Source organism: Antedon mediterranea, chromosome 3, assembly GCF_964355755.1.
Source record: "Antedon mediterranea chromosome 3, ecAntMedi1.1, whole genome shotgun sequence".
NCBI classification, from domain to species: domain Eukaryota; kingdom Metazoa; phylum Echinodermata; class Crinoidea; order Comatulida; family Antedonidae; genus Antedon; species Antedon mediterranea.
In genome coordinates, this window is record NC_092672.1 from 11,488,913 (window position 1) to 11,501,788 (window position 12,876).

Below are 12,876 nucleotides of genomic sequence, written 5' to 3' on the forward strand. Positions count from 1 at the left end.
CATATCTTTATATATTTATATCTCCCTACGGATTTTCCTCACACTTGCTTTATGTATTTCTGTAACTTTATTTTCTAGTTTTAAGCACTACTTTGTCTTTGATTTATGTCTGAATTTTCACCTTTTTCACTCAATGCAAGTTTTATGAGAGTTTTGTGGTTTGGCCATAAACTGAATTGTATATGGATTTCCATTTTCAAGTGAATTTTTGCTAGGTTGATGTGTTTGGATAACCAAAAGTCGTAATTATTATTTTTTTTTTTAATTTTTGGCTTTTTGAAATTTATTATATTGAACTGTGTGGCTATACAACATAGCTTTATATCATAATTGTGCCCTACTTTTAATAAGAAAATTTTACAAATATTATCAGAATATGATAGAAAATTATTTTATATATATATATAATACTGCTATAACTGATATTTAATTCCAGTTTAATAATATAACTCTGAATCTTCTGAAATTATATTTTCCCGGTGGCAATAAATTGTAAATTTAATCATTCATTTAATATTGCAACACAATTTAGAATTAAAAATAGGTTTTTTCATGAAATTGAAGAAACTAAATAAATTACTAGTTAACAATACAGTATATTTAAACAAAATGATTATTAATTGATATCGATATTCAATTAACAGGCAGGTATTTAATTATAAAATGATTTTAATTTTAAAAGGCCTGTATGCTAAAGGTAGGCTCCAGGGGTTTTAACAAGTTTTTCAAACTTTTTACTCAATCTATAATACTAGTCTTGGACGATTAAACACTTTAGCATTGTTATTGATGATTGTAAACTTTAACAAAAATAGAAGTAGCATAATATACATTGAATGCATCATATATTTTAGTTATGTACTTGAGTTACTGAAAACATACTATTAATAAAGAAATTTGGTATATGTGGCATTTAAAACAATAATTGAAAAATAACAAATACATATTTGAATTGCTTTTTTGAAGATGAAAGACATGATCAGAATTCTAAATGATCTTGCAAATTCTATTATATATATAATAATAGTAGTTACATTTTTATGGTTTCTGTTCTTAAATTGTATATTTGTGTTGAAGATAATAATTTATAGTAATTGGAAATGAAATAGAATAACATAAACTCAATTGAATTTTCATCAAAGTAGAGCAGTATTAGCTTATAAAGTCGCCATCATATTTGAAGTACGTGAGTTTTTACAGCGTTGGTGCACAAAGTATTTTGAGTCAGTTTCATTTTTAAATCTTAAGGTGTATTTATTAAATCCAAAAAGAATGGTTTTCTTTAAAACCAATTTTAGTAGTTATTTCTTTTTGGAATGGGTTATCTCCTTCTTTGTTCATCAGGTTTGATTGGTAATGGTAAAATGATGATACCATTCTTTCAAAATACAGTTTTTAAACCATATGCTATAGATATTTTCGTTTTAGTTTGGCCTGTTTTTTGACCTTGTATCAGTATCTAAATTCTTATTATTAATTTAATTGTTTGCATATACTACTGTATATATTATTTATAATTGAGAACAATTATAGTTTTTTTTAATTCTGTGGCATTTAATTTTGATTTTCTTGCATTAACATTTGTATTTAAATGATGAAAAAATATACCAAAAAAAAACATTTTAAAATTAACATGATGTTTTCACATTTTGTAGAGAAGTGAATTAAACAAGAATTTATTGAAGATGAAAAAATATACCAAAAAAAACATTTTAAAATTAACATGATGTTTTCACATTTTGTAGAGAAGCGAAAACAAGAATTTATTGATTACCTGCAAATTACCTTAAATAACCAATTTCACAAGTTGTGGAGATTTGTAAAATTCAGTAATAACAAACAAATTATGCCACACACAAAACGCTGTCACGTATACATTAAAGGGATCGATATGAAAGTGAATGACTTTGGAGTTAACCAGTTGTTTCTGACAACATATAGATTTATAATACCACCGGCATATACAGTCCTATTTTTCAATTTATCAATAATATATTACAGTGCATATTCTTTATAAAATACAAAATCCTAGGGGACATTTTTAGGAAACTAATAATCTGTCCGCTTGAAAGCGATGGACCCTATTGGAAATAAATTGACTTGTCGATTTTATGGGTCGTCCTTGCATCCATTCACTTTGTTTTTTTCAATTTTAATATTCCAATTTGTTTTTCTTTGGATAAATAAAAATAAATAAATAAAAAAAGAATAGGAATTGTATTAGTATTGATATATATTGCTCCTCATTCATTTCACTTGAAAGTGTCCTCTTAATTGAAATTTCCATGATTATCCTAAAGAAAAGGTTCAACCCACTGAAATTGTCTAAAAGACTGAATAAATAAATTATAACCAAAGATGAATAATAAAAAAGAAGGTTCTGCTTTCTAGGTTAAATTCTAATATAAATATGTTTTCTTTAAGATATTTCATAAATGTGTATTGCATTATGATTAAAGTGGCTAAAATGATATTAATTTTAGAAAATAAATTACTTAATTTAAGTCAAGGAAAAAAATATCCATATTAGAAATTGAAAATGCCAGTTGGCGACATGGTGGCTAATATGCTGTATGCTGTGATGTGAAAGAATGCAACAACGAAATCAAAAGAAAATATATGAAAAATGCAAAAACTGGCTTTTCTCAATGTTCTAAAAATAATAGGAACTTTTCAGTAGCCAAAAAAAAAACATATGGTGTTACTTATTCTTTATTCCTAAGTCTTCAATTAATTTATTAATGGCAGCAAATCTAAATATATAGAACAATATATAATTAAGAAGTTATTATTAATATATAAAAGACTATATACTGTAATTTAAAATTCAGAAATTATGTAAAAAGTTAAAATAAATATGGAATTCAATATTCAGTCAGATGAATTTACTGATAAGAAATAAAAAAAAAACATTTGAATGCCAATTAAAAATTGCTTCATTCCATTCAATCCAACATTAAGTTTTAAGTTGGGAAGGAAATTGCGATGTGGCCAGTAATGTGTGTAGTGCCATGACATAGATTCCAAAATACAACTTTAACTATAGTGCCATGGTACTTTGAAAGTTTTGCTGTGGCGACTTGAAATTAAAATTTCCTGTGATGTTTGTAATTTTTCTAGTAGCCGTTGTGTTTTTTAAATTTTCGCCACAAAATTATGGCAAGGAATAGTATATTATTTGTAGCCTTTACAAACTTATATTGGTAGTTTTAGCAAGATAGGTAAAACACATTCAATGCAAAGTTATCAATTTGAAAGCTGGTTCATGTACATTGGCAGTCTTCTGCACCAGATAAACACAACATCATAAATAATATTATGAGGTCATCTGTACGAATAGCTTTTTATATGAAACATGCAGTAGTATGTAGGCCTGTGTTAATGTTATTCTGTGACTTACTAATTGCACACAATGCTGGTCTAGACCTTTGTGTCGTCCTCCATCTATAAGCTGTCAAAACATGGCAGCCAAACATTAAATCAACACTAATTCATATTTGCAATTCTCTTGTAACCTTGAATAAAATCAGAGTATGCTCATTGGCCGTAACCCTTACCATGTGTGCAGCCTTTGGGGAATGGGCAAGTTATGTCCCGAGTTCACATTTTGCGACAGTACAGATGTATAAATGGTGAAATTGCAAAATGAAGCGTGACCCTTCTAAATCATATAGAATGTAGTACAATGACTTAACATAGACATAAGACTTATCTCCAAAACAGAAGAAATTACAGGAGCTTTCAAAACCACAAGATTCATATAAAAAAATAAAAAGAACAAAATAAAAATCAGCCTCACCCCCACAAGCTACCTTTTATAATCTTCATTCATTCATATCAAGAATTTTCTTAGCTACAAACGAATGACGATGAATGTTGTTTCATGTTACAGATGATGATGATTTCTCCTAACATTGTATTTTTCTAAATGTAGGTCATGCTTCGGATTTATTGTTTTGTTTTATAAACAATGAAAGTAATAAAAAGCAAATTCATAAGTTTTGTTATGTACTTAATTTGTTTTAGTATGTGTTACTACGCAAATGCTAATAGCATTTTGGAAAATATCATCTCAATTACATTGATGAATATATATCTGTATATTGTGAAGTATATCTTAAGCAATTTTTTTTTCCTATCTACCTAATCTGGAATAGTTTCATGCAAATGCATTCTATTGAAATTGAATTGTTGAATTATTTTAAGAAAGATTTTAAACTAGCATTTCTGATTCATTTTGAAGAAAGAAAGAAAAAACACCTTTTAAAATCCATTTTTTAAAAACAAAAGTCTTAAAACTAATTTTAAGAATACATATATACACCTTTTGCTGTTGTGGATTGCTTTATTGTTCCATTAACAACTAAATTAAATAATGTTAATATCTGTATAATATATTTCCGCCATTTTCTTATAATTTTTATATTTTTTAATATTAATATAATAAGTATAATATTATTATTATTACTTGTATAGCGCACATTTATACAACATTTAATTATAATCAGCGGCGCTTCACATCAATTAGTATCAATTAGTATTAGTATTAGTATAATATATTTATTTGTAAGGTAAGCTTTTAAACATTGGCATCTTAAGTGATTTAAATACAATGAATTTTATATCTTTATTTTCTTTTCTCTTTTTCCATACACATTTTGTTAAGCTCTTTGAAACAACCATTGAATGCAATTTCAATATTTTTAGATAAAATAATCTTATATTAGGATTAATATGTAGGCCTACTATATTTTCTTGTCGCAGTCAAAGCGCCCTCTATTTATAGCTGCAATTGATAAAATTAGTAATTTATCAGTTTCGACTATTCCACCTATCAAGATCCTATTCTGGTAAACAGGTGAGTCGAATGTGAACCTTACCGTGTTGTGATTTTTATTGGGAGGTTATTTATGTCGAGCCCGTAGTTAGCGCTAGGTCCTACTTTCTCTGACTAATACAAAATGTGTTCTAGCACGCTAGTTATTATATATGATATATGTTTCACATCTGTTTTTTGACGTTGTTCATAAACGCATTAGGTTATTTCATTGAAGGTGATGCAAATCAAATGCAAGTCAAAGTGAAATCAGTACACATTTCACATATGACATATTTTTTGCCATTTATTGGGAAATGATTGAATCAAGTGTTCTAATTGGTTAATAAATGCTGTAGTTATTAGGCAATTCAATTTAGACAATTCTTCAATTTTATGTTTGACAAATTGGATTTTTCAAAATATCCACAATTATGGAATATTAATAATTCAATTTTTTTTTTATATTCCCGTACTATTATTGATTTTGACAGTTTTGTTCCTTAAGTTCAAAATATCAATATACACATGTGTAAATACAAGAAAGTAACTGGCCCGTTAAATAGTAATAGTTCACTTGGTATAAACTGTCTCACATTACAACATATGCTATTACATTGTCAACATACTGGTCAAAATGTCATAATTTACTTTTTTAAAAATACTCCCATTGAGCAGGGCAGATAAAACAGACCGCAATGTGAGTTCCACACAACTACCTTCACTGAATTATTCCTGCCGTCTTGGGACATATTCCTTTCAATTTTTCACTGCTTTGAAGGTTTTTTATGCAACAATGCTTTAAGCCTGTGTTTATTGTTAAAGTAACTTATGATTGAAACTTGTTTACATTTAAACTTCATATCAATGAATGTATAATACTTGTCCCACTGGGATATTTACTGTTTTAAAGTACTTTATGATAATAACAGATTCTGGCACGTTTTCTATTTTTGATTGGTTTCCATACAGAGAAATAATTTCGCCATGGTTTTATAAATGTTTAAAATGGAAAGAGTTGTAATTTTATCAGATTAAATGTGATTTAACAGTATTTATTTACCATTTAAAGTACTTTATAAAAGTAACAGATATTAAAATGAAAATTATCAGATTAATAGATGTTTTGATATAATATTTTAATGCTTTTGTTTTGAATAAATTAATAGTATCAAATATCATATTTGTTTAAAGATAAGTCTACTTTAACAATAACATACAAAAACACATTGGTTTTATTATAATTATTAGTAATTTTTGTTTTTGTCCCAAAATCTTAACATCAAGGTATTGTTTTAATATTCAGAAGTATGTAGTTTTAGTACGTTCATTGTCTATAACTCCATATCAAGATTGTAAACATTCTGTTTATCAATTTTTAAAGTGTGAAATTCGCACCTCTTTCAAATCGTTATTATCCACAAAGGTGTAGACAACTGCCCCCTAGTGTCCACTAACGTTTCTTATCCATCTGTCTGTGAGAATGTTCGTAGTCTATCTACAGTTACTCGCTTTTTATCACCTCTCACGTTTATGGCTAGTAAGAAAAACCAGATTCGTAGCCACTGGCACTTTTGACTACAAAAACAACATAATGTTAAAGAATGTTTGTACATAGCTCAAGTACGTAGAATAAAGCTCGTAAAGGGAGTAAATTATGCTATGAATGGAGAGAAAACTTATAAGTACTTCACGGTACGAAGAACTATTTAAAATTCTCCATTTAACCAGAGTAAAATGTCCAATCTTTTACACATTTCAGTTGAAACTTTCCATTTATATAAATCCTTTTTAAGTTTATCTGGTTGTTGTGACGGGTGCTGACCGTACGCGTACAGCAATTTTCTCGCAGGTCATAGCAATCAAACAAGTAATCACAAGAGAATAGATGAAGAATATTACATGTACATTTTTATGTGTGTTTTATGACTATTTCAAGAGAGTAATTTTGACTCTGTTATGGACGTTTTCATTTTATTCGACATTCTCTGATTATCTACTTTGTATATACTTCATCGATATTACTGGACATTTAGATCATGTTATGTGGGTCGGTTGGAAACCTGAAAGCTATAGCAGAATGTAATTAAGAAACACTTCAAAATATGCAACAAAAATCCTAAAGATATCAAGCCTGAAATGTTTTTTCTTACTCTTGTTCTAGAATGGAAAAAAAGTAATAACTGTATTTAACATTTCAACTTTTTTCCATTTCTATAAAGTTGGCAAAATATATCTTGTAACTAAAAACGATGATGTATCTTTAAATAGAACTTAAAGAATTTAACTTTGATGAAAAGGGAGATGGAATTTACCCTCTCATAAATATGCAGCTGTTTTGTTTTTGTTCATGCAGATCCAAAAATGAATAAACACACATGAAGAAAAAAATACAAATCATATTTTAACAATGTTGTAAAATGCTTTAGTCGTGTGTGGTGGATATATCTATAATGTTTAATGACAGTGTATTTGTTCCATTGTGGCCAGTGCCATTTCTGTATTCAGCTATTTTTGTGTTTCTGGAGATTTTAAAACTATCCGACAATAATGTTGACCAATTGTACATATTGGCCTACAAAAGTTTATAAAAATGAAGTTGTTTTTTTAATGTTTATATATTATTTACCATACCATTCATTGATGATAAATAGTTTGTTTTAAAATGCAATGATGGCATTAAACAAGTTTTAACACCTGAGCCATAGCACAACTCTGAAATTATATGGAAAGGATAGGGAAGAGGGGAGATGGTTGAGAGATTACGTGTATATAGATTATATAGTTCTTGGCAAAATAGAAGGTATAACACTTAATGCTTTGTTTGTTGGAACGATAGCATCCACAATGTTTATGTTATCATCCTGAATGTTTGTTTGTTAATAGGTATATACTTACAGAACAATCATGCCTATTGATTTTAATAATAATAATATTCTTTTTTAAGTATTTTATTTTATTTTCATATTTGAAGTATATAATATACACAAATTTAATATTTTTTATTTCCACAGATCCAAATCATATTGAATATTTACACTGTGAGTTTACTTTAATACAACGTTAGCATACAACATATAATTCAGTTTTTCTTAATGAAAAATAAATTTGCTTCATTTATTTCATATCATATCTATTTATTGCATTTTATTTTAGAACAGTTACGCAAAGTTTTAGCTTTTCATCTATATTCATAAAATAATTATAATATTACTAATTGTTTATGTAATATATTGAATATTATACAAATAATGAATGTTTATGAGTGCAATGGTACAAATAATGGCACGAGGTGAATGATGAAAGGTTATATCAACGAGGCAAAGCCGAGTTGATATAACCTTTCATCATTCACCAAGTGCCATTATTTGTACCATTACACGAATACAAAACATTCATTATTTGTTTTATATAACATCTAGACGTTTTTTTTTCGTACACAAAAATGTTTCAAAAAGTACTATTTAACGATCGTTGAATAGTGCGTACTATTGCACGCCATGTGACCCACATTCGTCCAATCAAATGACAGGAATTTATATAGGTGTTATATAATAAATAATATTATAATGTAATAATAACATTATAACTATATAAAATTAAAACAAATTGTTTGTACATCCTTTAATGGCCGACTTCTGTCGTAAACGACAATGTCAATTAGTCTTGCATTAATCTGAATGCTGACTAAAGCTAGGAATGTTTAAAGCACCTTTGGCTGGACCCAACATTGACCAAGGGCTTCTCTCGTCCAGTGTCCACCTTAACCAGAGGAGAGGCATAAGCCAATACGTCTGAGGCAGATACTAGATGAAGGGGCTGCCATGAGAGTCTGACAGCAGTGCTGATTTAAATGCCTAATGGGACCCCAGCTCTATATACAGTACCCGGTATTCCCAGATGGCCTCTCATCCAAGCTCTAACTGGGCCCAACGTTGCTTAACTTCGGTAATCTGACGAGAACCGGTGTTTCAACGTGGTAAGGTCGTACATCCAGTGCACAGTTAATCTGGTACAGCAAAATATAAGATTTGATTTGGTTGCCTTTTTCTGTTGAAGTTCAAGCTCTATTGAATAAATAAAATTTATTATTGTGAAATTAATAAATACTAATACAAATATTAATTGCATTGATGGAATAAATATAGAAAATGTGGTATTCTGTAAGGATTTCTTATTACTCATCATATATTCTTAATATTATCACTATCACCACTATTGTCATATAACAAATTATATGCCACCACAACCAATAAAGTTACTGCCATCATCATTGTTACCACAACCATTACCATCATCACCATCTTGTCAATTACATTAATGCCATCATTACCTTCATCATCATTGGCGCCTCAACCATACTATCAATACTATTATGCATCATTGGCATAAATACCATCATCATCGACGCCTCAATAAATACCATCACTACCTTCATTATCATTGGCACCTAAACCAATACTGTATCACTACTATATGCATCTGGCGACTCAATAAATACCATGATTACCTTCATTATCATTGGTGCCTCAATCAATACCGTCACTACCATCATCATCATTGGCGCCTCAATAAATACCATCACTACCATCATCATCATTGGCACCTAAACCAATACTATCACTACTATATGCATCTGGCGACTCAATAAATACCATGACTACCTTCATTATCATTGGCACCTAAACCAATACTATCACTACTATATGCATCTGGTGACTCAATAAATACCATCACTACCATCATCATCATTGGCGCCTCAATCAATACCATCACTACCATCATCATCATTGGCGCCTCAATCAATACCGTTACTACCATCATCATCATTGGAGCCTCAATCAATACCATCATCATTATTGACACCACAATCAATATCATCACTACTGTACCATCATCATTGACACATCAACCATAAAACCATCAATACCATTGGGCCTGTTTCTGCTGCAACTGCTCAAAATACGGTATAAAAATACGGTATAAAATACGGTATTTTTTATACCGCATTTTTTAGTACCCCGTTTCTGCTAACAATACTTCTTGAGTGGTCGTGTTAAATTTCATCTTTTTTACCCAAATTGCCATTCATTTATTTGGTCGATAATTAAAAGTCGCAATAAAGGAAGTTTTACGTCTCACTTTCAACAGCCTAGCCCTAGTGATAGAGATGTTGTGAGAGCACAGAAAACATCGTAATGGGGAAAATTAATTCGTTCCCTCCCCGAGTTATTGTATTTTGCAATGTTGTACTGCTTTCGCAGGCTCTTCAGCTTTGAGTTTACTTGCTTTGGAGACAAGTCTATTCCATACTCCTGCTTTATTTTTTTAGAAATGTCTTTATAAATGTGGTTGTCCCTTTTATTAGTTGGCCAGACATTTTAGCTTCCCCACACACATTTATTTAGTAAAACTGTGACGTCTTCGCTCCACATTTTCGCCGAATATATCTATACACGTGTGAAAAAGCAGCTGACAGCGACAGAAAATAAAAACACGAATGTTGACCTTTTGTCATGTAAAAAAAAAATACGGTATTTTTTATTGGCAGCAGAAACGGGTACAAAAAATACGGTATAAATTTGTAAATACCGTATTTTATCCACAAATTTTGTGGGGAAAATACGGTATACAAAATACGGTATATTTTTTATGAGCGCAGTTTCTGCTGCCAAAAATATACCGTATATATACGGTATTCAAAAAATACCGTATAATATACGGTATTTAGTTGGCAGCAGAAACAGGGCCATTGTCACCATTGCTATCACAATCAATATGACCACTATCAATTTTCATCATTTCCACCACAATCAATGACTATAATCATTGCTACCACAACCAATATCATCATTCATGACCACAACCAATAACATATCATCATTGTCACCACAACCAAGCGCTATACCAACAGGCAACTACTGGTCATTGCTTCTATGTTTCTGTTACCATAGCATTATATAAAATCTGTTTAATCATTTATCATTACCTTCATTTTCCATTTTTGGTTACCTAAAATATAATTTTTTCTTAATTACTGTATTATTTTGATTTCTTTTTTTCATTATCTATACTTTCTTTCAAACATGTTTTAAAACATTAGTTTTATTTTATTATTACTTTTTTTTTATTTTATAAATTAAAAAAACAGTAATGGATATTTTTGGTGCTAAAAGATTTTATTCCACATTTTCTTTTTATTTCACGACCATGCCGGTTTTAAAAATCGTATTCTCATTATCTCTACAGTGCCGTCTCCAGTCAGAGGGATAATAGCAAGGAAAATTACCTCAACGTCCGTAAAACTGGAATGGGAAGTGCCTGAGTTTCCCAATGGAGAAATTATAAGTTATCAGATCCGTTACTATCGGCAAGACCAACCACTAACAGACGGCAAGTATCTGACGCACACTCCAACTTTCGGAGTCATTCAGGAAAAACTGATTGAAAATCTCCAACTTCTCAATCATAAATATATATTTCAGGTAAATATTTTTTCACACCATATGTCCACATTTTTAAAATTATCTTTTAATTATATAGGTTGCATTTCAAAGTCCCTATTTGGTTTGTTTGTATAAACACATTTGACATATCTTTGTCATTTGATTGGTTATTTTGTATCACCTGTTCTGTATAGGTGTATTGCATGGTAAACGTTCTATTTGATGGTTCTATTAAATGGTTTTGTACAACTTTCTTTAAACATACATTTTTTAAAGGCTGAATGTAGTTGTAGGCCATTTTAATGTGTATAGATGTGATGCTTGAATATTAGATCTGTATATCATACAAACAGCAAAACTATTTGTGTAGTCAATATTTTATTTACAAACAATCTCTGTTGGGGAGAAAGAAAGATCTATTAAATAGCAGTAGATTTAACTAATGTTTGTCTTTGCGTATAAACTGATTTCTACACTCTTCATAATGCTCATGTGTTGCTAGACTAGTATAAATGCAAATAAACACAATTAAAAGTAAGGTTTATAGTACACCATAACATCATTTGTTATGAAACACAATGTGTAAAGCCTGAAGCTCTATCTACACTGTCAAAAAATGTGCCATAGTAGTAATATGCTTAAATATGGCAGTGATATGACATCATCATGTCCAAATATGGGCACATCACATTTTTGTGTCATCATAAAGTTTGTAGACAGAGTTTACCTTACTCTACAACTGGTTGAATTAGATTGCAGTCTGGCAGTGGCAGAAGTAAACCAACTGCAAGAATTGCTTTCAATAGCAAATGTACCACATCAACACTAATTCAATACAAATTAAAGGTGCTTGTTTAGTGGTCTCCAATAGAACCTATAGAAATGACAGTATGAATAATTCATTGCTTAGGTCAAATTTATATTTAGGTTGCGCTTATGCCCTTGCCTTTCATCGTAGTGGGAACAAGGTTTTAGTTTGCATTAAAATTGGTTTAGGTTAACAACTTTAATTAAACATTCTAATTATGTTTTCTAATCATTTTGTTAAGGTTCGAGCTCAAACCAAGTCAGGATTTGGAGCGTATAGCCATCCAACATCAGCATCATCAACAAGTAAGATTTTTATCCTAAAATAACTTTCTATTGAGTATAATTCTCACTTATATTAAAGGAAAAGGTTTTGGAAACTCCAGACTAGCACAAATATTGCTTGTAACAATACCAAAGTAATACATCATTCAGGATACAAAAATATACAATAAAAAACCAGTTATTACTATTTGAAAAAATACAACTTATTTGATAGTATAACTCTGGCTACAGCAGATATTTCAGCTAGTTCCCTATATTTTATGGCAGAATAGCATTATACATCTGCTGCATGGCATGGCAATTACAACTCAATCACTCTTGAGTTCTGGTGGTAGAAAATTAAGTATTCTCAAATACGAACTTCAGTCTAGCGTCTAGCGTACACCTTAGACTGTCATGTATAGAAAATAGGCACCTGTACATATACATGGCTTCCTTAAGCCTTAACATAACACTATCAAAAGTGTTAAAATCTAATCTGTCTATGAAAGAATTTAGTGCGTTATTGAATATTTTTACTAT

General features: G+C 29.8%; 1 protein-coding gene across 2 annotated transcripts in view; it reads left to right on the forward strand.

The window, feature by feature from the left end:
* LOC140044872 (ephrin type-B receptor 1-B-like) overlaps positions 1–12,876 on the forward strand; it is a 171,845-nt gene that overhangs the window by 145,986 nt on the left and 12,983 nt on the right. For both annotated transcript variants that reach the window (XM_072089563.1, XM_072089564.1), the window contains 2 exons: positions 11,066–11,301; positions 12,312–12,375. In XM_072089563.1, the coding sequence (XP_071945664.1) occupies positions 11,066–11,301; positions 12,312–12,375 (300 nt within the window). The remainder of the gene's footprint in view (positions 1–11,065; positions 11,302–12,311; positions 12,376–12,876) is intronic.